At 37.1% G+C, this 25,690-nt stretch overlaps 2 protein-coding genes across 3 annotated transcripts in view; one reads left to right on the top strand and one right to left on the bottom strand.

The window, feature by feature from the left end:
- slc4a4a (solute carrier family 4 member 4a) overlaps positions 1-21,458 on the top strand; it is a 50,814-nt gene extending 29,356 nt beyond the window's left edge. For both annotated transcript variants that reach the window (XM_058374323.1, XM_058374324.1), the window contains exons 8-27: positions 618-694; positions 3,573-3,730; positions 4,136-4,223; positions 4,322-4,476; positions 4,990-5,103; positions 6,182-6,356; positions 6,888-7,021; positions 7,756-8,027; positions 10,614-10,684; positions 11,304-11,489; positions 11,903-12,016; positions 12,993-13,154; positions 13,922-14,100; positions 14,596-14,668; positions 15,915-15,983; positions 16,080-16,253; positions 16,805-16,969; positions 18,100-18,193; positions 18,782-18,855; positions 19,278-21,458. In XM_058374323.1, coding sequence (XP_058230306.1) covers positions 618-694; positions 3,573-3,730; positions 4,136-4,223; positions 4,322-4,476; positions 4,990-5,103; positions 6,182-6,356; positions 6,888-7,021; positions 7,756-8,027; positions 10,614-10,684; positions 11,304-11,489; positions 11,903-12,016; positions 12,993-13,154; positions 13,922-14,100; positions 14,596-14,668; positions 15,915-15,983; positions 16,080-16,253; positions 16,805-16,969; positions 18,100-18,193; positions 18,782-18,819 — 2,498 coding nt within the window. In that variant the 3' untranslated portion in view covers positions 18,820-18,855; positions 19,278-21,458. The remainder of the gene's footprint in view (positions 1-617; positions 695-3,572; positions 3,731-4,135; positions 4,224-4,321; positions 4,477-4,989; positions 5,104-6,181; positions 6,357-6,887; positions 7,022-7,755; positions 8,028-10,613; positions 10,685-11,303; positions 11,490-11,902; positions 12,017-12,992; positions 13,155-13,921; positions 14,101-14,595; positions 14,669-15,914; positions 15,984-16,079; positions 16,254-16,804; positions 16,970-18,099; positions 18,194-18,781; positions 18,856-19,277) is intronic.
- A 2,534-nt stretch (positions 21,459-23,992) lies between these two features.
- Positions 23,993-25,690, bottom strand: part of gc (GC vitamin D binding protein) — a 44,701-nt gene continuing 43,003 nt past the window's right edge. Inside the window, exon 12 of the mRNA XM_058374325.1 lies at positions 23,993-24,354. Within this exon, the coding sequence (XP_058230308.1) occupies positions 24,313-24,354 (42 nt within the window). The 3' untranslated portion in view covers positions 23,993-24,312. The remainder of the gene's footprint in view (positions 24,355-25,690) is intronic.

Genomic DNA, 25,690 nt, shown 5'->3' on the forward strand with positions numbered 1-25,690 from the left:
TTTTAGTTTGTCTGCATCAAACTGACACCCATGCCATTGTTGTGTTAATTGAATTTGTATTATTAGTCATTGCTAACTGTAAATATTCCCAAAGTTTGTTCCCTCAGCATAGCAGACTAGTCTTTGGTTTGTATAGCTTAATGGTTAATCTGCAGTACAGTCCACATTACCAGTAAGTATTCTCAATATTCCAATTAATGAATTAAATCTCAAAATAATCCGAAGTCCTATGTATGTGAGATATTTCGTGTTTTGAGAAAAGGGTGTGGAACAGTGTGTCCTTTCCTACTAAGTAATGTTCTGCATGTTAACTTGCACATCTTGCACATTATCATGCATAGTTAGCTTTAAAGGAAGCAGTTTTCCCCTTTGGCATCGCATGGTCCAGATTATGAGGTGTTCTCTATGTTCCCTTCCATAACAGACATGGCATGCCTTCGCTCTACAGCTTGAGATTGGCTTTCTGGTCTTGTCTCCAGCTATGCTTGCAGGGTGGAATGGGCCACTGTCTTTGTTTGTGCTGAACTCTCTTTCTCATTGATTTGGCGGTGAATTCTCATCGATTTGCCAGTTGTGATGAATGAGCTAACCATATGGGGACTGATCATTTTTCTCAGGTAGTCCTGCCACTGCACATCGAAACCTGAAGTCAAGCAGCATGAATGATATCTCTGATAAGCCAGAAAAGGATCAGGTAGGTCTATTTTCTTTATTCTCCTTCCCAAATATTTACATGTTTAAATTGTTTTACCAGTACACTGGTAATCCAGTCCTTATCAGACATTTTTAATCAGTGTAAACAAATGGATTATTTTATTGCTGCATGTCTGATATAACTGTTCGCTTTCCGTCTGAGACCTTTTTACCTCTGTTGGGATAAACTCACACAGAATTTTATAACACCTTCAAGGTGCTTATGAGCAAAGGGTTGAGGCATCTCAGACAGTAGAATTAGGTTTGATATCACCATTTACTTTGAATATAAAACACATTTGTGTGAAACAAATAACAGGTTTTTTGGAATTATATTTTATTAATATATTGCCCCTAGGGCAGCACGGTGGCTTAGTGGTTCGCACTGTTGCCTCACAGCAAGAAGGTCCTGGGTTTGAATCCCGGGGTCAAACAGGGCGGGACCTTTCCGTGTGGAGTTTCCTCCCACAGTCCAAAAACATGTCCGTTAGGTTGATTAGTAATTCTAAAATGAGTGTGTGTGGTTGTTCGTCTATATGTGGCCCTGCAATGGACTGGCGACCTGTCCAGGGTGTACCCCTGCCTTATGCCCAATGTGTGCTAGGATAGGCTCCAGCAGACCCCAGTGACCCTAATTAGGAATAAGCGGGTATAGACAACGAATGAATGAATATTGCCCCTAGTATGCTAGGCAAAAATAGAACTTTATTTACATGGGTACATTATTAGTAATTCTTAAAGCACTGAGTATCTTTGTTCATATGAGCCATTAACCACCACTCTGGAGTGTGACATTCAGAAAGAAAGAAATTCAATTCAGATTCAAATTCAACACTGACACATCAAAACAGCTGCAAATTGCTTTTTTGGGAAGCTGCTTACACAATAGCAGAATTATTTGGAATGATGTTTATCTTACTGGGCTGTAGAGCAGCTTTATACAACACTATAAACCTCCTTGTTGGTGATGTAGCAGATACACTATATAGAGTTTATATAGAGATTTTATGACTTTGAATTGAGATCACTCTGAGTTTCAGGCAGCTCTTTGACACATTTTGTAAGTAACACTATTCATATCTATGAAAATAGTAGAAACTTTTCTTATTAGCTACAATTTCCTAATGGATATTTGTGAAATATATCTAGTCTGCCTTTCACCTATCCTTTGCTACTACTCCTTTCCCCTACAACTGTTAAGGACTAAGGACCTAAGGACGAATTTACACGAAGTTCACCTTACCTTACCTGTACCTACTTGTAAAATAACTGCTATTTAGTACAAAACTTTAATCACATAAGGATGCTGTGAATGCAGTATATCCTATGAAAATCTAAAGTTAACCCTCACCGCTATGCACTAGCAATATAAACATTTGGTTAAATAATCAGTCAAGGCAACGTCTCTGTTCTGCTTCTGCTAGGGAATCACAAGTCATTAAACAGTCTTCATAAACATGATATATCCCAAAAATCTCCAAACATGTAGTATTATATAGGTCAAACTTTCTATTTTAATAAGACTTGTGCAGTCACTAACAACAAATATCATGTTTCATATTTACAGATTCTTTTTTCCTAGGTTTTGGTAACTCAAACTCACAGCCTTCTGGTGTTAAACAGGCACTGTAAGCTCAGATATGGTGTAGTTTTGCTCCCTAAAAAATTCCATAAAAATGTGGCAACTTTCCAAAGCACCCTGATGTCATCATTATCATGTCGGAAAAGTATTTCCTGCAGATGTGGCCATATCTCATGTGAGATCTGTTTTTCTTTTTAACTGCATGCATACTTCATGCTATAAATGAAATCTTTTTATCCATCGGATAAGCGCTATTTCGAAATAAATACGTATACTATGTACACTTCAGTTCCTGTGCTGTATAAGTCTGTTATCTTGGCACTGTTCCTGTAATTTAATGCTCTTCAGTTACTTGGGTTACAACCCCTTAAATGTTGAAAGCACTCTAATCCACTATGTGCTTTGGCTTTGGGAAATAAAGCGAACAGTAAATCTGACTGTGCTGTATTTTATGTTGCTCCACTCTTGCCACACTTCCGCTGCCCCTTGGTACAATAGCAGATAGTAACTTTCTTAGACTGACTGAAAGTTGTTCTGTGCTTTAGGTTGAAGTTTTTCCACTGGAGTGTTTTCCTGTCAATGAGTAACACAGTAGTAGACATTTATGGCAGGGTATTAATGTAATCCTGTGTCGGATTTACATACGTCTTGCTGTCGCAAGAAATCGGTTTTATTACAGTAGTGTTAATAGATTTTTATCCATAGACAATCATCAACTAAAGGGTTACATTCTTATCAGCTTTTGAAGTTCACTTTCAACACAGAGAAAGTGGCGAAGTGCTAAAAGGTTATGTCATTATAGTACTAAATGAACAGCTCACAAAAACGGCGAGAGCAGTTATGACCTTGGAGCCAGTGATGGAAGATAAGTTGTCTAACAGCACTTTGTGTTACGGGGGTGGACACGGTTGGAGTTGCGGGGTACTAATTATCTTCAGCCTGTAAATTGCAAGATTTGGCACCAGTTCAATGGCAGCAAAAGAAGTGAGCTTTGAAGTTGTATCAGTAGCAGTGGGAGCGTGACACTGTTAGAATGGCATCATGTCTCTACATTGTTAATGTTACCAATGGTTTTTGTGGGGGAAAGAAATGATATGTAGGGCTAAAAGAATGGACTTGCTGAACAGCAGCCTCATTTGGACAAATGGACACTTGTTGCTATTCCCTGGAAAACATCTACCATTATTTATGTATTGCTTTGGTGTGTAGAACAACAGAGCACACTCTTGTCCAAGACTTTTAACTTTTTTCTGTATTAGCTAGGTTCATTAATTTTCTACAATGTCTGTCCATTCAGCTGAAGAACAAATTTATGAAGAAGTTGCCCAGGGATGCCGAAGCCTCCAATGTACTAGTCGGGGAAGTGGACTTTCTAGATGCACCCTTTGTGGCCTTTGTGAGGCTGCAGCAGGCCGTCATGCTGGGAGCACTAACAGAAGTGCCAGTACCAACCAGGTATGACCTAAACCAACCTTCAGAACTTCACCAAATATTTCCTTATCTAAAACCCTTGGCTGCTCAAGGAGACAGACCTTGATGGAGCTCAAGTGTGAGGTTATGAAGAATTTGATTAGCTGCATGGTGATTAGAGTGAAGAAATCTTCAGGTCACTATGAACAGGCCTCGGCCTCCATGTTCTGAATAAATACTTATTTATGTGCTATCTGCATTCAATGGTTTTATGTACAATACATACATCTCATTATTTATTAAACTTCTTAATTTTCACAAGTGTAATGTCCTAGAGAGTTGCCACACTAAAATATCTTACATTACATTTATGAAAGCTTGAAATAGATTCACTTCAAATACGATTCACAATGTGCAATATATAACAATAAGGTGAACTTTTCCATACAGGTTCCTTTTTATTCTTCTTGGCCCCAAAGGCAAAGGCAAGTCGTATCATGAAATTGGTAGAGCCATTGCCACCCTTATGTCTGATGAGGTATGAGAAATATGTATAATTCAGCTTCTACCCTATAATTATTTTGCCGTAATTTGATATGGAATGTTTAGATTCTGACCTACATATTTGTTATGAAGGTTTTCCATGATATTGCATACAAAGCCAAGGACAGACAAGACCTGCTTGCTGGCATTGATGAGTTCTTGGATGAAGTCATCGTCCTTCCACCTGGTGAATGGGACCCTGCCATCAGGATAGAACCTCCAAAATCCCTCCCATCTTCAGACAAAAGGTCCGGATTTGTTTACCATCTCTTTTTTTTTATACAGATTATTATGATTTCATTAGATCATCATCAAAAATGAGTAGGAGTAAAACCGTAATAAGTTAGGCCTTTAGTAACAAGTTAGGCATGTGTTTATCAACGAAGAGGCTGACGTTTCACACCCTAGAATAGAGCAGCCATGAGCATTCAGTCAAAGTAGAAGTAGAACAGAGCAGAAGTTAAATAAGTGGCGCATCTGGGCAGGGCATGCGACTACATGCTGATGCCCTGACCTGCTAGGAATTTATCTGAACGAATTCTGGGAGAGCTTATTAATAATTGCACAGAGAAGGTACATCCAAAGTGTGCAGGTTGTTTAGGATGGTTTAAAAGAACCAATAGTATCAGTTTGGTTCTGATTAGGATTCAGCAAACACACGAATAGATACGGAAGTGCCCTTAAAGCACTGGCTAAATGGGGACGCTGATTATACTACCATCCTATTCAGCATCTCTTGTCTGCTTGTGTCTGTTTATCAGGAAGAACATGTACGCCGGAGGGGACAACACACAGATGAATGGAGACACGCCTCATGACGGAGGCCACGGTGGTGGAGGACACGCCATCGGTGAAGAGCTGAAAAAGACAGGGCGGTGAGTTATTAAGTGCCTCCAGTTTTTGAAACGTTCCACTCTTTTCTATTCTGTTCCCCTCGGGTTAGCAGTTCTAAAAATAGCAGCTCAAAAGGAAATGGCTATTGTAAAGTGCCAGCATGTTTTGAGGTTAAGAGATCTGAAGAACAGGAAGACTCCAGGCTGATCTCTCATACATGTATTACAGAGCTGAGTTGAAATGGTTTCACTTGAATAATACTGACGATGTGTGTGCTTGTACAAAACTACTTTAATGTAACGATGGAGTTTAATAAAGCGGATTTATGAAGGGAACATAACCTCTGACATTCTCATATAGTCCAAGATCAGAATATGTCTGGGGACGAGGTTTGAGTGCTTTGTGATATGAAATGGATATTAGTGTAAACAGGCGGTGTAGAATATGATACATTGGCTTAATATTAGTCTATACGCAATAACATTCGGAAACTTAAGTTCAAAACAATACGTTTCTACAGGGAAAGCTACTCCTGTTTCTGAAGCCTTTATTTTTGTCAAATATTACAGCACAGTGAAATTATTTCTTTGCATATACATATTTGTAGGTTGGGGTCAGGGCACAGGGTCATGATACAGCACCCCTGTAGCAGAGAGGGTTAAGAACCTTGTTCAGGGGCTCAACAGTGGCGGCTTGGCACCCTGATCCTCTGATCAACAACCCAGTGCCTTGACCACTGATTTGGCAATACAGTTGCTTAAGTTCATTTTATTGGACTTCTCGTACACATGTTATTCCTGACTATGAGGTTGCCAGATTGATTTTAAGTAGAAAAAAGACACTCCATAATAAACATTGTGGGATAGAGAGTGTGTACTGAAGTAGCAGATTAAGCTTTTTTATGTCTGGGGTCTTATTTTTGTTATTAACAACTCCAAATATGGCCCTAAGTTTACATTTTGTAGTTCAGTGAGCTCTCAGCCTAACATTTTCACTTGACAGCTCCATGTATTTTTGTACTGCAGAATTTTAGGCGTGCAAGAGTTTTGTTAAAACTGCTGACTACATCATATAAGTCTGTGATATAAACTCTAACTGTTTTGTTTTCTTTTTACTCAGTTTTTGTGGAGGCCTTATACTTGACATTAAAAGGAAAGCCCCGTTCTTTGCCAGTGATTTCTACGATGCACTGCACATCCAGTCTCTGTCTGCCATCCTGTTCATCTACTTGGGAACAGTCACCAATGCAATCACGTTCGGAGGTCTGCTGGGAGATGCCACAGAAAACATGCAGGTAAAACATCTAATGCACTATACTTTTGGTATATTTTACTATGTTTACTGATACTTTATTGTTGCTACAATACAGCATTATTACTTTAGTGTAACAGTATAGATTAAACACTGTAAAGCAATATGTATTATGCAGATTTAAGCCTGATATGGATTCATAGTACTTGCTTAAAGTGACTGTTTAACTCTAAGAGACTTCCACCAAGGACATTCACTACTTATAAACGTAACAATGAAGCTTGCTTTCATCACTCTCTGAACCCCACATACCATACACACACACACACCAGATAACACCACACACACCCACACACACACCCCACTGCACATGATGCCCTCTTGTCAGGACAGAAAGATCTTCACTAGAATCATCGTTTTTTTTTTTTTTTAATAAAAAGACTGACAAACACACACACCTACACGCAACAGCATTCTTCACTGGGTCAGGCTGAGCTGGTGTGCAAGGGAAATCAGCCTAGCCTCTGCTGCATGGCTTTGCATGTGTAACCCTCACCTCACTGGCTCTGTGCAGGGCGTGCTGGAGAGTTTTCTGGGAACAGCCGTGACTGGAGCTGTCTTCTGCCTCTTAGCTGGACAGCCGCTAACCATCCTCAGCAGTACAGGTCCAGTACTCGTGTTTGAGAGACTCCTGTTCAACTTTAGCAGGTTTTTATCCTATTTTATGTACACACAGCAGGAATGTTAGCTCTAATAGGACATACATTGTATTCACTATGATATCACTACCAATAATAGTTGCGACACACCTGCCCATAGATTTATTTCCCATTACTTTAAAACATTGATTAAAAAAATCATACAGATAAAATTATGGAATTATCAAGAAAACAAACAAAAACTGAACAATCTATACTTCAGATTAGGAACAGTATTCCTGATGAAGCTTAACCACCCAGGAGGCTTTAGGTACATTTCCCAAATAGGCACTATGTTCTACTGGAAAAATATTTGTTTAGGGAAAAAAAAAGTATTTTAAGTAACATTACTTGTTAAAAAAACAATATAGAATATATGAATAGGGAGTGAGAAGAGATTATGCAAAACTGTTTAGGAATAAAAAAAAGAAAAAGTTTTGTATTGGTGATGGTGTATGTAAACTAGAAACCCTAATATTTGCAAAAGTGTCGTTTACCTTAAGGATAAAGAAAACATGTTTGTTGAGTCCAATCTTCTAATGTCCTTGTGATTTTTGCAGTTATTTATAGGAATTAATTAATATTCATTTTGAAATATATGCACATACTGCATTTTACTTTTCTATATTAGCTTGTATTAAACACTGTATTAAGTAACTTGCTATTATAGTCTTAGGTTGTAATTCTTATTAGTCACATAAACAATACTGCTTAGAGTTAAAAAACATATCTTCAATGTTGCAGAGATAACGCGTTTGATTACCTGGAGTTCCGGTTGTGGATAGGTCTGTGGTCAGCCTTCTTCCTCCTGCTGTTGGTGGCCACAGATGCCAGTTTCCTGGTGCAATACTTCACGCGCTTCACAGAAGAAGGCTTTTCTTCGCTCATCAGCTTCATCTTCATCTACGACTCCTTCAAGAAGATGCTGAAGCTTGCACACCACTATCCCATCAATTCTGAATACAAAGTCGACCATGTCACGCAGTATGACTGCATGTGCATGGCACCCACTATAGGTAGGGAACAAGACTGCTAGAGCCCACATTAATAAAAATGTAAGGTTTTAGGTATTTTTGTAATTTTTGTCACGTCATGTCATGCCATGTTATGTTGTCAACATCATGGTCATCATGGCGTAATCATGCCATCATGTCATGTTGTGCCATAATGTCATATACTGTAGAGATGCAAACATTACTTATGACAACAGGATTTCATATGTTACTTATTCACATAACAACAGCAGGTGTATAAACAAGATTGACAAGAATCAAATGCTAGTTTCATCTTCATTGTCTATACCCGCTTATTCCTAGGACTCCTAGGGTCACGGGGGTCTGCTGGAGCCTATCCCAGCGCACATAGGGCGAAAGGCAGGGGTACACCCTGGACAGGTCCAAATGCTAGTTTGTGTTAAGATAAATAAAATGAACAAGAATGGCATGAATAATTACACACATAATTGAATAACCTAGGTACTGTTTGACGAGAACGTTTTTAAACATTTGGAAAAACGACCAAGGCTCAGGGCTATTTTGAGTCTGTAAAGTCTCAAACATTATAAAGAAGAAATATGCAGAATCTAGTGACTGAAACTCAGCCTTGTCAAACCTGATATATATATAAGAATATATATATATATATATATCATAGCAGTGCTCTCACTGACCCCCAGTAAATTAGCATATAGAGAGAACATGAATGGACCATGTACTGAGCCCTGAGGGACTCCAGTAGTGAGGTGAGGAAACTGAACCACTTCAAGACACAAAAGCATCAGGGACTGATGTCAGACGAGGAGGCCTGGCGTGCAGTCACGTTCCAATTCATCAGGGCTCTATGCAGGTCACTCTGCTTTTTCCACTCCAACTTAGCAAACCATGGCTTCATAAACTTTGCATTGTGCCACTTAGTTCCACGGAAGGGAAGCTGTAACGACATACAATGACATCCTGTTCCATTGTGTGCTTCCAACGTCGTTTCAACAGGGAAAAGCACACTTATGGATGTGATGGCCAGGTGTCCACATAGTTTTTGCTCACGTGCTAGGATCAATCCACTGTGTCTGATGAGGGGCAGATCAGCACAAATGAGGAAGTAGCGATTCACAGTGGGAGAGGCTGCAGACAAATCGAGGAATGTCAAGGCAGAAGATGTGTAAATGACTTTAAGCAACCAGACCACTTTAAGCCTAATTTAATCGTCATGTTTGCTGGAGATTCATGACAGAAGAAGTGTAGAGTAAAATCCTTAATTGGTAGTGGTTATTATCTGAAATGCTACATTCGGTCTACATCAGACGCATGTAGTAATGTAGGCTGAGGAAGAGGGCTAAAATGTCTTTTTATTCCATGTCTGCATTTATGCACTGATGCATATTACAGTAATTGCTCCCTGAAGCAAAGCTGATTGAACACAAACTGGCCTTTTTGCTATCCTTGGTTGCAAGTGGAATATTACTGTATGCCTTAGATACCCAAGCTATGGGATATACAGTATATATATATATAGTGCTTATATATAGTATATGCCTCGGATACATACGGATACGTCCCTCTTACGTAACAAAGATTGCACTCTATGTTCGTATTTATGCTTTGAGTGAACACATTTTTAATAGCAAATTGCTGTGCTCAGGACTGTGTAAATCACTCGCAGTGTTGATTCTGTTTCATGGTGTGTTAGTATAAAATTTGCTCTGGGACTTTCAGATTAAACCCTTTTTGTATTTTTTGTTATTCCAATGGAGTATGAATTATTAATCCCAGCATTAATGATTAATCTACACTCTTAGATCCCTACTGCAAACTGTGATCATGTATAAGCTAATTTCTTTTCAAGAAAACTGAATCCCCAAAGGAGTACCAGTTACTACATGCTGCTGTATTTGGATGAGTTTTCTGGGCAAAGTCAGAAAATATATTGTAGACAGTATGTAGCAAGGTAATGTAGAAAGATATGGTAGTGTAGAAAGCTTTTATTCATCTATTGTACAGTTGATAGGCTAAAACAGCAGCGTCATGTCAGTGTCTATTCACTGATCTGTCATCTCTGCTTTGTGTGCAACAGCTGATGCATGTGTTTGTTGTGTTAGGCGGGCCATGCAGATCGGAGGTGACAGGGTTAATCTGTCCCCACGTGGGTGGGTCGCCAGGGGTTGGCGTACTCATCCGCCACCTACTACCTCTCTCCAAGGGGTTCTATCCGTCCTCCCCCTCAGCACACTACAAACACATTGGGAGGAAAAACAACTCGGTGGAAATTAGCTAAGGCTACTAATTAAAGATTAACATTGGGGGAGGGGTGGCAAGCATTTCCCAGGGTGCACTGTGCTATGGCTCAGACGTGCTGTTCGGCTCAACCCCAGCTGAAAGAAGTCATGGTTGACAATTATATTGTTGTGTTTGTCATATGCCTTGCTAAATATTAAAAGCAAACAGTGAACAGGGGTAAAGATGCGATAAGACCTGCGTTAATAACAGTCTCAATTTCATTATGTTTTCATCTGAACACCTATATATGGAACTCGTTTTGATAAAAATATCAGTTACATTTGTGATCAGCCTAATAATGTTTTACCTGTTTCTTTCTCTTCCTTCCAGTAAACAATACAAACGTGTTCACAGACTCAATAGATGGGACGTCTATATGGTTCTACAACTACACCGATCTAGTAAGCTGCCAAATTTAATATTTAAAATGTCAACATGTTTCAAATGTATGTAGTATTCCTAGCGTACTTGCAGATTGCTGACATTCTTTTGATAGTTTGAACAAACTGTACTTCTTTGTAAAAGACTAATACATGACCCCAGCCTTTGTATCTGACTGAAATCATACACCACTGTTTCAATATTGCCCCAGATTCAAATGAAATTTGATTCATTATCATCCCCCTCCTTAGCCATATTTAACTAACACAGTCACATTATCTCTTAGTAATAATGCTGAAAATGGTCACAATGGGTCCTTTGAGCCCATGCCCTCACTCACAGGTCACTGGAACATAATGACCAAACGCAGTCTCTTCTGTCTTCTGGAAATGTTACTGTTGAAATCATTTATTCATTTGTTGATTAGGGGACAAATCTTTTCCTTTGGGTATGAAATTAGATAATAGAATGATTATTCAATCCAGAATAAAACATACCGCAAGTAACAGCCCTCCATTTAAACCTAATTTGAGCTGGGGTCGTGAATTCCAACACACACAACAAAGGAGTTTGCTACTGTGGATTCTTGAAGTCAAAGTGAACCACGTGTAACTAAAGTACCTCTTTTCTTTCTAAAAGCCCTTAAATGCTACCTGGTCCTCCCTGACAAAGAAGGAATGCCTGAAGTACGGTGGAGAGTTGGTGGGAAAAGCCTGCGATTATGTGCCCGACATCACCCTCATGTCCTTCATCCTGTTTTTTGGCACCTACACCTGCTCTATGTGTTTAAAGAAGTTTAAGTTCAGTCCCTTTTTCCCCACCACGGTAAGCAACTCTCTTTCTGCTATATCCTTCTTCAACCCTTTGTATATTCTAGATGCTTTGTTTCCAATCTAGTGAATACAGGGAATATATATATATATATATATATATATATATATAATTGTACATTATAGACATTATTTTCGAAAACAGGCATATATCCTGGCTTAGGATTTTCCTGTACTGTAGGTTAACAGAGATGACTCAAATGATCTTTTTGTTATATAATTAAAGCAGTCTTTTAACACTTTTATTTAGTGTTATTACTCTCAGTGTAAAATGATCTGAATCTGTATTTAGTAAGAATGTGTTTTCTTAATGATTCTAATGCACATAAGACAAATTGAGGCAACTCTTTAGAACCTGTACAAAGCTCTAGATAGCTGAAGTTGTTTCCATTCGTTTTATTTTCCCAGGTGAGGAAACTCATCAGTGACTTTGCCATCATTTTGGCCATCCTGATTTTCTGCTGTGTTGATGCTTTGGTAGGAGTCGATACACCAAAGCTAATTGTGCCAACTGAATTTAAGGTGAGTCTTTTCCTCATATGCCAAAAATGCATGCTTAATGCTCACCTTCAGTGAGTTCCAACATTTCTTTTGACATCATTTGTGGCTAATTTGTGCCTTGTGCCACCCAATGCCCACTGAATTGAATCAAGCATGGAGTGTTGTAATGTGGCTTAAAACATAAAGAAACAGGTTTGTCTTTGAAACAGGCAAAAATCCCTGTGTCACTTGTGTTACTATAAATGAACAACATTTATTATTACAGCATAGCCTGTGATTTACCTCTCTGCTGCTAGCATTGTAAGAGCAAACACCTCCTGACCAATGAGAAAGGTGCACTGAATGACGACGGATATAGTGGTGGACCTTATGGACAGAAACGTATATTTTCTCCTAATATGGATAAATTGTTTTTTGTTTTTTTAACTGAAAATTAACTGGAGAAAGACGGTTTTTTTCACTCTAATTGTAATTATAAATAGCAATTAAACAAACCAAAGAATAATTTTACATATCTAATCAAGAGGTACTATGCTATAAACCTGTTTAGTAGCAGGGGAAAATAGCTAATGTTCTTTAGATTCTGTTATTAATTATCCAGTTATTGTTACATTTTCTTAGTCAGCTATCCAAAAAAAGCCAGGAAAAAATTCCTGGTTAGACACGATTTCTTCTTCAATCCTCCCAACCCAAGTTGCTATGTTACCCACTACTATCCGATTCTTTAATGAGTCAACAACAAGGTATATATTTCAGATAATTAGAACAGAAAATTAGGCACTGTAGAGTTATTTGAATGTATATAATTTATCCCTTCTTTCTTATTTGTTGTATATTGTGAGTTTATTGCACACTGGTAAAGTCTTGTGAGCTGTTTAGTCGTAGTCGATCCTGTTCCTGTTTTATGGCTGTTTGAAACACCAAATTTCAATATGAAGATTAACAAATTCTCTACTCTACTGTACTCTACTCTACTCTACTCTTTCTCATTCCTCAGCCAACAAGCCCAGATCGCGGCTGGTTTGTGAAACCATTTGGAGGCAACCCCTGGTGGGTTTACCTGGCATCAGCCCTGCCTGCTCTGCTGGTCACCATTCTGCTATTCATGGACCAGCAGATCACAGCTGTCATCGTGAACCGGAAGGAGCACAAACTGAAGGTAGCGCATGCTGAGAGATGGATTAACACGCTCTCTTTGAACACCCTGGGAACCCAGGAAAGACCTCCAGCATAGCCAGGATTGCACTCTGTGCCATTTCTGCTATATTTATCTCCTGTGAACATAGTGGAGCTTTTATTTAGCTCTAGATTTATTTTTAGGAAGTGACTAAAAAACATAGCTTCCTTTGAGCAAGGCAGGTGATTAAGAGCTTATTGAAAGCATGGAAAATTGGGGCATTTATTTGTTGCTTTTCAAACTGGAACAAAGGCCCAGCTTTTCTTTCACCTTGCTTTCTATATTTATGACACAACACCCAAAAAAAGTTATTTCCATTTCATCCATTTTTATCCAACGTCTTTGTTGCTCTCAGTGTGAATAGATGATGAGAAGCCTAACAAGGAAGTGATTGTAAAGCAGCTAAAAACAATCCATCCATTTACCTTTGGGCAGTGTAACACGATACTTGCCTTGTGACTATGTTCTCTGTCCAATTCCAAAGCTAAGCTAAGGGGTTTTATTACTGTTTTAAGAGTGTAGAGGATGTGAGTCAAGTTACACAAGTGTAGTTTTGAGTGTGGATTACCACAAAGGCCTTGAAGTGTCTCTTATTGTAATAAAACCTGTTATTGCACCAGTAACTCTTTTCACAAGCGAACTCATAAGCTGTTACCCGAAAGTCTCTTTGATGGTATGCTGACCTGTGTATGATTCTGCCTCACAACAACGTTCTTTGTAACCTCCTTTCCATGGTTTCTCTATTGTAGAAAGGTGCAGGCTATCATTTGGACCTGTTCTGGGTGGGTGTATTGATTGCGCTGTGTTCCTTCATGGGTCTGCCTTGGTACGTGGCTGCTACCGTCATCTCCATTGCCCACATAGACAGCCTGAAGATGGAGACGGAAACCTCAGCCCCGGGGGAGCAACCCAAATTTTTGGGTGTCAGGTAATTTTCAGTGTCTAAATCTCCTTTTGTCACATTCATGGGATGGTTTAAGTTTGTAGAAGCTCTGTCTCAGATTGCATTGCTTATGTTATATTGTGTTTGAAATTTCTATTTAAATTGAACACATGGTGTACTATACAATCAGGATCTGCTCTTGGGCAAACAAAGCTGTGGTTATTTACCATCAGTTTAATTTTAAAGTACATATAGAGATAACAACAGGGTGATTTTGTTTGCTGCTACACTCTGGGGTTAAGCTCAGTAGGACACTTGTTTTCGAGAGACCTGCTTATTTGGTTAAACTTCAGGAGGCTGTATTGATGCAGCTGTAAGCTGCACAAGCAAATTGATTTATAGAGAAGAAAGATAACGTACCAGAAATACACCAGTAAATGAAAAGAATGACTGAATTAATTCTGATTTTGTTATAATGGCAATGACGTGTGTTTTTAAGTTAGCAAAAGCACCAATTTGGGTTGTATGATTCTTTTGCAGGGAGCAGAGGGTAACTGGTGTTTGTGTGTTCCTTCTTACCGGACTCTCTGTCTTCATGTCTCCAATTCTTAAGGTAATCCAGCTTTTCTCACATGAACTGTAGACAAATTTAGTCACAAATAGCAATGCATGTACGTCATGGTGAGCAATTGAGCAATTAGCAAGTTGATAGTGATGCTTTGATTTATTGTTATTTTGGCATCAGAACATGGGATTTGATATGGGTTAAAGTGCACAATGTACTTATTATTATTAATATTTTATTTCAAATAATATTTTATTCATATTTTAAGTCCCCCTTAACTTGAATAACCTCACAACATGGCTCTCAAGTAAGCTTGTTTTCATGGTATTGCTTGGCATAAAGAAACTGCAAAACGTTGATGTTGCTTGTATTTGTAACATTTCCCTACAGCACTTACACCAAAATAAGTCTAAGGAGACGTTCACATTATTAGCTTTTATAATTATTTCCCAAGATCAAATATGTCTATACTATCAGTACAAGTATGAGTACACATTCAGACTGAATGTGGACATCAATTTCCTGGGCAGTTGTTTTATTCCACTACTCTGTTTTGGTATGCTCTGCCCAATTTTTCTTAAAACGATTCACCAAATATTAAGTGAATCATGAACTTCCCCATCTTTCCACCAAATATAGTCACTGCTATCTCCACTGATGTTGGTGATTTAAGATAGATGTAAAGATCAGATATTTTATGTCCACGTCGTCCTGAACAAATTCAATTCGTTTGTATAGCACTTTTAACAAATAGACATTGTCTCAAAGCAGCTTGACAGAAATCTAAAAGTTTAGAATAAAAATTACGAAGCCTTTCTACAACTGCATATAGTCAAGTGCAGTTGTGGAACCAGGAGCAAATCAGATATGTGTCACGTTAAGACAGAAAATTGAAGTCAGTTAGGTGTCACTTCAGCCTGGCTATTTAAATCAACTGTGACGTATCAGATTACTGGACTGTTTCTAGGTTAAGTCTGTTACCTGGACTGAACTCTTATGGGATGCATGTGACTTACTGGAGATAATAATAAACATATGAGGCTGCTAAAGCAAGGACTTAGAGTCTGAGAAAGGGTTATGATTTTTAGTTCAATCAAAGTATTTACATGCTCATTTGGCTGAAGTGACTTGGGATACAATTGATCGGTTGAAGATTATCCTCAAGAACCCTTGGAAATGCTAGGATCTGAACTCACAACCAACCAAGTAATGGTCCAATCAGCAGCCCAAGACTGTAACCAAAGGGCTATCAGTTCCATTTTAAATGAAAATATTCCTGTGTCCCTCTCTGCAGTTCATCCCCATGCCTGTCCTCTATGGAGTCTTCCTCTACATGGGTGTGGCCTCGCTCAATGGAGTACAGGTGAGCCAGGCATATTCCTGGAATTTCCCACCATACCTGTCTTAACTTTCTTGTTTTGAGAGTTTCCGTTAACGCTTTATTTTGTTGCTCATTCAGTTCATGGACCGCCTGAAGCTGCTTCTGATGCCTGCCAAGCACCAGCCAGACCTGATCTACCTGCGGCATGTGCCACTGCGCAAAGTTCACCTCTTCACCTTCGTCCAGCTGCTGTGCCTGGCTCTGCTGTGGATCCTCAAGTCCACCGTGGCTGCCATCATCTTCCCTGTCATGGTGAGTCCATAGTTCAGTTCTCACTGTGCTTGTCTCTGGCAGTAAACTTTAGAGGTGATTTTTATAAAGAATAAAATTTGGCATGTTAATTTCTACAATGAACCCTGCCTAACAGTAGCATAGGCTGAGGCTGATTTGTCACTGGGGATGTGACTCGAAGTGCTTATTTCCATAAACGTCTTCCAAACAGTTGTCATTTGCAACAGATACATTTGCAAGAGCTAATTTATATTCAGCCATACAGGCATGTGCAAATTCTTAATTCTTAATGATGACTGAAAGTAAAGGCAATGCAACTTGTGAATTTCATCTCAATGATTATAACACTAAGCACACTCACTATCAGCTGCATAGTCCAGTGGTATTGACTTTCCAAAGTCACTGAAGGCACTGGCCTTGAATTGTGATAACTAATGTTGCCTTATAAAACAGTGATTATTATAATCAGTGTTAGAGATTTAAACAAGAAATGTGTCTGTATATGAACTGATCTAAACTGCTAGAAACCAATGGAAATGATGCATGTCTCTCTGTGTACTCTGACTGGCCAGATCCTAGCTTTGGTGGCTGTGAGGAAGGCTATGGACTATGTCTTCTCTCAGCATGACCTCAGCTTCCTGGATGATGTAATACCAGAAAAGGACAAAAAGAAGAAGGAAGATGAGAAGAAAAAGAAGAAGAAGTCAAGAGACAGCTTAGACAGTGACGTAGATGAGGTAATATCATTACTGCTGTTATTGTTATGTATTGTTACATACTGTACATTGAAGGCATTACCATGTTTAGGTTGTTATTATTCACTGATTAAATAGACTAGTGGCATCCGATAGATAGATAGATACCGTGTATCACAGAGGCATTCTCTGTGTTTCATCACTAGATTTATCTATTTGTTCTTATTTAGTGGGTTTCATCAAAGCTTTGGAGAGAAGCACCAGAACTTTTTAGCCAGTACAACGTCTCGCGATTATCGTCAATATATTTCTTAGTACTTTGAAATGTATATGCAATACTATTCATACTACTTTAAATTTGACCCATAAACTCCCATACATATGTTCCTTAGCCTTATAACTACATATTGTAAGGTTTTAGTTTCACTGTGGTTACTGATTTGTGTTTTAAGACTAATAACTGAATAATAAGCTGTAAGTTGAACAGGTCAGTGAGGATGAAGCCGACTAGCTGGCAATGCCTGAACTCTTCAGCACCAGATGATATTGTTCCTTATACCACAGTGCTGCTAAATTCTCAAACCTGATTAGCCAGAAGCTGTTTGATTACTTTGCTGTAACAGTATCTCTGTCAGCTGCAAGCTAATTCACAGGTTTATATGAAATGTTACTGTTTCTGTATTAAGTCATTCAGAGGGACTTGAATGGTGGATGGTCCAGACAAACTAATCCTAATGATAAATAAATTAAGACTATATTATTATTTATTAAAGAGAAAAGTTTTATCATTGACATGGTAATGGTTTCTATATGGAGATGGTGATTAAGTATTAATGTAAAGTGTCTGGAAAGTTCATAAGATTATTCTGTTTGCAGTTTCTCAAGAACAAGCTACATCTTACAGTTAATAGCTGCTAGAACATAAGTAATAACAGGAACTTGTTTATTGGACTCTCAGTAAATTTCAACATAATGCGATATAACTGCATAAAAAATATTTGCCATTATAAAAGGAATAAAACACTCTGGGCCACTTTAGGATTCCATTGGTGAATATTTTCACATAACATTATGGCCCATCATGTTTGTTTTCTAACTTCCAAGTGTTTTAAAGATATCCCTGGTATATTCCCCACCCTAACTACTCAGTGATCCCCTTTCCCTTCCTGCAGTCTGATTATCCATTCAACGAGAAGGTACCCAGCATTAAAATCCCCATGGATATGATGGAACAGGAGCCTTTTTTAGGGGATAAGGCCTCTGAGAGTGAGTAGAAGCGGAGTTTCTCAGCTCGTCTGCAGCCTCTTTAACATTCACGTGTTCCTCTGCCTCCTTATGATTTCAGTGCATGCTGTTACTAACATCTTGTCTCATCAGCAATCATCCTCGTCATCATCATCTTCTTCTTTTTTTTCTTCTTCTTCTTCTGTTTTGACCCCCTTTATCTTCTGAATTACGAATGTTTAAGTTGCACTCTTTTCCTTATGATGATTGATATGTTTCTCATGTGCATGTTTTGGGTTTTGTAGCAGTATGAGCTATGAACTTTTTTTTCTATGGCAGTGGAACGTTGGTGAGAGATGGTGGATGCAGCATTTTGCTTGCATTTGCATATGCATGTAAATGGCTCCGAGTCGATATGCGTGTATGGTATATTAATGGAAAGGTTTTAGATTTGATATTTCTCTCATGTGCAACTAACCAATGCTGCTTTGTGCATGCTTGTGATCAGTCTGACTTCATCTTCGTTGTGTCTAATCTGCTGAAGTGATATATCTCTGCGTCCCTTCTCTGTGTATGCACGTGGGAGTTTTTTTTTTTTTAAACCCCGCCTACTTTTTTTTTATCTCACAGGAGAAAAGCCGTTCCTTGATCGGTACACGTCGTGTTAATAGAAGGCGCTACTATGAAGACAGTCCGATATCAAGGTGAGTTGGGAAGGTGTGTGCGGTCAGAGAGGAGTGGAATGTCTGTGTCCATGTGTTGGGGAAGATCTATTTGAATATGGTATATTTAAATTTGTGGTTGTGGGTCTTGGTGTGTATGTGTGTATGTGCTTATCACATGATTCTAGCGGTAGTGAGTCATCTTGCATGATTGGTGAGCTTCCGGATTTTCCTAGCCAGGCTGAATGAGGGAGGTTAATAGGTGGGGAACAAAGGATTCTGTGTATGTATGATGGATACACCCAGAATAATCAGCACAGGCCTCAATGTTCAAGGCCACAGTTTATGGCAGTATGCATAAACATATAAATGAAAAGTAACAGGGAGCTATAAAGTGAGTTGCTTATTGACTTGAATGTCCTTATAAAAATCTTATTAATTACATTTTGTTTTTTTCTTTCCAGTCCAGAGAGAATACCACTAAATGTGCCTCAGATTAGAATAGACTACGGTTCAGACAATGAAGACAGTGACTACTTCTGGAAGAGTCGAGGGTCCGAGGCGTAATTTTAGCTTCTCCCTCCGCCGGCCTATTTAGCGAATAACAAACTTAAAAAATGATGAATCTACTTGGATGGAAAGCTGTCTTGATCAAGGGAAATTTTTTTAAAGGCATTTTCATTTGCCTGCCTGCCTGCGTGGATACATTCCATTCCAGTACAACATCTGGACTCTCATCTTCACGGATGCCATTTTTTAAACCTTCTTTTGTTTTTGTTTCACATGACCAAGCTCACTCATTTTTTTTTTTTTTTGTTCGCTTACTTCTTAAGAACACTGGCTGACATAATAATTCCTACTACTATGCAATTCATATGCAGTTCATTCTTGTGTTGATCAACTGAAAATGCTGTACATGGTTTATGACCACACATGGAGAGAAAAAAACTCCTCCATTCTTTTCTTTTGTATAAGGAATTACCATTTTCCTGTAGCAGGAAAATTAATATTTTGATTTTTTATTTTTATTTTGTAGTTCTACCTCTATAGACGGAAGGAATTGTGTAAGAAAAAAAATACAAAAAAAATGAGAATTGAGGTGTTGATTTTTTTTTTTTACTCAGCATGGGTTTTAATGTTATCCTGCCTACTGTACCTTCTGAACACAATATTGAACAAAAAACAAATTGAAGCATTACACTGTATTATTATATAATGGAGAAGAATAGTACCTAAATGTTTTAACCCTTCAGTCGTGTTGATTTCTACTGATCTTCCATTTAATACAGTATTACATTTGATCCCTTTCAGAGTGATTAAATAATTAAAAAAAAAAAAAAGTACAGGTTTATGCAAAGAGATCTAAGCTAATCAATTAACCAAATATCAGTCTTTCTCTTTCTTCTTTATACATTGCACTATGGTGGTATTACTCAACCACATCTGGTTATTACAGCCATTATCGTCTTCCTGCTGTTCAACCGAATAACTTTCTAAAGTGACTTAATGAAGAATCACAATAAAAATAAAAATAAAAGTAATTGCTAATAATTTTGAGATGGTCATATTTGTAATGAACTATAAACGCGTTCATATCACGTTATAATGCAAGGCATTGCACACCGTAATTACTTATAAAAACCTTGAGTATCAGCAGATATCCTTAGCATTCTGGGGAAAAAACCTAGCTAAAATCAGAACTTACACAGAAGTATTCCGTTAAGCTCTTATACAATTAATCACTTACAAATGTAAAAAAAATAAATCTATCTATCTATCTACCTATCTATCTATCCATCCATCCATCCATCCATCCATCCATCCATCCCTCTCTCTGTCTTTCTATTTATATATCTGAAAAGATTTCCTGTTGGAAAGAAAAAAATCCCAATTCCAGCAGACATTTCCGTTTGTTTTCCAATTTCCAGGTTTCCACTTCTTCCCAAACCTTATTTGCCAGTAATATTTAATAAACCCTCCATATAGTGCATTCTGTAATAAATATAGGAATGCATTATAGCCGTTGCTATAAATAATAATGACAATCCATAAATAATTAACAATAACAACGTGCATATTGTTTCTGAACGCATTATAACCCATTATGAATGTATTCATAGGACAGTATACATATGACCCCTACAGAAATGGTTAAATTCACCTTTTGTGAAGCCTGTATTCATAAAGCTTTTTTTTTTTAAAAAAAAGCCTAACTTTCCCTTTCATATCCCATATAATCAATAAATCCTGCCCGGGAGTCCAAGAGATCGCTGTGTCACTAGTCGATCATGGATGTTTGTGGAAGAACCTTGATAGAGCTTTCCTCCAGTGTGAGCAGTAGTTGTGGTTGGCTGTCTTCACATGTCTCAGAGGAAGCACCCTCTCTGGTGGGCAGCAGTCATATGATAGAGGAGAGCTTTCTGGCGGCTGGGATTTGGCTTAAATAGAAGGGGAAAAAAATCAGTGATTTATAATGCAATAAAGCCACTGATACTGACCTTTCTAGTCTGTATGCTGTTATGCTTGATTAGTGTGTAATTACACTGAGTGCTAAAAGCAAATATATTATTGTAGGACCAATGTCTGATCTAAATACCTGAATTTAATTCTCCATGCCCCGGGGCATTAACACCATGAGCCATGAATGCATAGATTACACTTACTAAGAGGAGCTTTGGCTTTATCTTTCTCCAGAACTCTACTCAGGCTATCAAGGAAATGTTGAAATGAAACCACTAAAGTACAATGAATTATGATACACAAACGTCTGAAGAATACAGGCTGCATCGAGAGGGTAATCAAACTTCTTGTTTTCTAATAACTGACCGAATTTTTTATTGCTTTCTATATTATTTACACATTTGGATCAGTTGTCTTGTAGATGTGAAATATCAATAATGTGATCGCCACTTATGATTATTATGTCTGTGGTGAGAGAAGAATTCCAGTGTTTGTATGGTGTGTGTGTGTGTGTGTGTGTGTGTGTGTGTATTTGATCCTTCAGCCTTGTTCCTGTTTTCTCAACCTCCTATTTTCTTTTTTTATTTTCTTTTTTTCACAAAATGAAAAACAAAAAATATATAATTCTGTATAAATTATGTCATACTGAATCACCATGTTTTAACAATGTACTGTATATCAATGTATTTTTAACTTCTATTTCTATTGTGTAATGGAGGAGTGTTGGGTAAATTTTAAACAAATCCTTTATGAATAGTGGCATGTTTTACAACTCCAATAACAATTTAATTTTGATAACGTTCTAGCGCACAGAGCTGAAGTGATTATTTTAGAATTTATATTTTTTAAAAGAAATGAATATTAAAAATAAACGGAATTTAATAAAGGGTGCTGGAATTGGTTTTTTTTTGCTGCATTCTATATGTTCACATTATACACAATGTTATAGAGACTTAAGTGTGTGAAAATTGTGTTACACCTTTTATAGCTATGTTTTCCCATAATACACTGAAACCATGAGCATCAGCTGACATCGAATTCAGCTGAATTCCAGAGGAACAGAAAATTTCTTAGCTTCTTATTGAGCTCAAGCCTTTCATTCTGTAGCTCATAGCTGGGTGAAGTGAAGTTCTGTAGGTTGGAAATATCTTCGATGACAACAACAACAACAACAACAACAATAAAAACAAAAATACTACTACTACTACTACCCCTAATAATAATAATAATAATAATAAGAAGAAGAAGAAGAAGAAGAATGAAACTATATTTATACAATTGTATAACTTGTACGTTTCTGTTTTTCAATTATCAGTTCTTCTCAAATTGATACGATGGCGCCATCTAGTTTTTAACCATTAATCATGCACAAATTCATGTTTCACAACACTAATAGCTTGTCGTAACACCCAGCTCTGCATGATGCACATGAAAGAAGAAATGATGTTGCAGAAACAAATCTCATGCTATAATTATGTTTTATTAAAAAGGAACTGAAGAAACCTTGCAAAAGAAGTTTACTAAAAAAAACAAAACAATATAGTAAATAATATGGAAGTTCAATAACCCTTATGCTTTGTCAAATTTCACATTCAAGAGTATTTTTTTTTTTTTTTTAATTTTTTACCTCGACTTATTTCTTAAAACCTTTTTCTGTTGTTTTATTATTATTATTTAATAACTGGTATTTTTTTAATAACTGATTATAACTGTAAACTATTGTTTGACGCATATTCAAAATATTAAAGCTTGCATCAAAAAGTTAAAGTACACTGATGTACTATTGAGCATTATAATTATAATATATACCTATAATTATTTTACACATTTTGTACTTTACTCTAATCACACTCTATTCACACAACTGTAAAAGCTCATCCTTTTCAACTATTACTGTATATACTGAGGGAGTGTGGTGAGAAGCTGCGCTGTATTCATGATGAAATATGATTACATATGTGCCAATAAACATACACTACAATAAAGCACCAGTATTCAACACATACCTGTACACAATATTATTATTATTATTATTATTATTATTATTATTATTATTATTATTATTATTATTATTATTATTATTATTATTATTATTATGATTATTATTATTGTGGATTCAGAACATTAAAAAAATCCCTGGTTAGATTATTATTGCTTTTGTAGAGAAGTTAAATGCATGAAACCAATATTACAGAAAATTGAATCCTTGCTTGTATATAACTGTGTCACTGTATTATTATGTGGACTATGCCAAGCTACAGTATTTACAATATGTACGTTAATATCATACCATGTGCAATATCATATCAGTATAATATCTTTAAGAGCCTTTTTTGCACATTTTGCATATATTGCATATTTCATTTATATTTATTTCTCTCGTGTACTCCGAAGCAGTCTCTAGCAAGAGAATTTCCTTCATGATTAATAAACTTCTATCTTGTCTCATCCGTTAATTTTGACTTATTGCAAATTTATACTGGCGTACATGGGATAAAGAAAAAAAATTCCAAAAATGGCTTTGGCTTTTTGCACATAATCCTTTTAATGTGAGATTAAAACATGTTAAAGATAAATCACAATTAAATCACTTACAAAAAAAAAAAAACACAACAAATTACCAAACAATCAAAAAACCTTCAGAGGTACAGTATAGCTTTAAAAATGGCAAAAGCAAGTACAATTCATATATTATAAAAAATGCTCAGGTGCACTGGTGTACTATTCTGTTAAGTTTTTATTTGTTTAGATCATAATGTTATTCATCGTAACAGGTCTTCTGACCAATTGACCTAAAAAACTGATAAGTAGATATTCTTAAATTATTATCTAGCACAGGCAAAGCAGTCTATAGGTAGTCAGCCTCTGTGGCAACAGAAATCTACTAGGGAAAAAAAAAACTGAGCTCACGTCTTTAAGCTCACGTCATAAACCTTGTGGGGATAAAACAAAATGGAGTTTAATTAGAGGTTTTCTATTCATGATATGCATTTGATTATGCTCAGGGTCTGTCATGGTTCAAAACCCAGCAGTAAGTGTTCAAGCTGCGGTGGCGTCCTCGTGCTTAATGACTGCTTCGGTCTGTGAAAGGCGACAAGAAATGTAAATGAATCAACAGGAAGATGTGGTCCTAGCTATTACCTCTGATGATTTTAGTGGTCTTGACATTTCTTTAATTGCTGCTGAAATGATGAGAAGCAGGAGGTGAGCTGATCTCACATGCAGTGCATTTAATAGTCATGCTTGGGGGGAAAATCCTTTAATAGCTATGCTTGGTCACTCTCTAATCTAGTTCCTGGTTCATGGATTAATGGAAGTATCAACTGTGTGTGGTGTAAGATCCACACTTAAATGCCAAATACATTGCAGTGCACTGTAAGATTAATTGCTATTCAGCATCTAGTCTTCACTAATTTCTATTAAATACCTGATAAAGACATTAAACTCATTACTTAACTCTTACTTTATCAATTGCTTACTCTTTAATTAAGCCCTATTTGGATGGGATATAATTCAATCATATCCAGTTGCTATATTTCAATTTATTTAAATTCAATTCAATTTGTAGAAATAAAATAAAGTTTTAGTGTTATATACATTCTTGCAAAGCAGTTTTAGGGGAATATAAAATTTCTGAATAAAATATACATTTTAATTTATTTAATTTTATTCCTAATGAGCAAGCCAGTAGCAAAGATAAATTTCCTGAGAAGATATGAGGAAGAAACCTTGAAAGGTTATAAATTATGTTCTTTCCTCAACTGCATGTAGTCAAGTACTATTGTGTAACCAGGACCTATGCAACTTATAAATATGAGCATCATAATTCATTTTATTTTTAACATAAATACCTTACTGCCGAAGCCATAAATTGTTTCTGACCAGATCACCTTTGTCTATTTTGTTCCTCTCAGAAAATGATCTACTGTTTTATGACCAGCTCTGTTTCTGAATGGTCAGTTTAGTCAATTTCGTCTTAGAGCCACAACTTTGAAAGCAGATTTTACATTTTGCTTTGATGAATTTTTTTTTTTTGACTGCTTCTGTATTTAGTCACCTAGCATTCATATCCACTTCCCGACTTGTGAAAAGAAGGAGTTTATTAGGAGTCTCTGAATAGGAGTGGGTCTCTATACTGTCTACACCAGGAGCTCATTAACAGGAGAAAGAAAATAAGATCAGCCAAAGAGCACAGTCCTTATTAAAGGGGCATGGTAAAATATCAGCTCCACTTGTGTAACAGTATCATACTTCATTTTTTTCCTCTAATAAATGAACATTTAATGCAACAGTTACAGTATACCTATCTTTAAATTCCACCAAATAAGTAAATAAGATCATAGGACCATCTGTGAAACTACAAATGGAGGAGACTTGCATTTTTATCACCCAGTGAAATGACTCCCATCCAAATCAG

The sequence above is a fragment of the Hemibagrus wyckioides genome, linkage group LG22, assembly GCF_019097595.1.
Source record: "Hemibagrus wyckioides isolate EC202008001 linkage group LG22, SWU_Hwy_1.0, whole genome shotgun sequence".
Taxonomy (NCBI): domain Eukaryota; kingdom Metazoa; phylum Chordata; class Actinopteri; order Siluriformes; family Bagridae; genus Hemibagrus; species Hemibagrus wyckioides.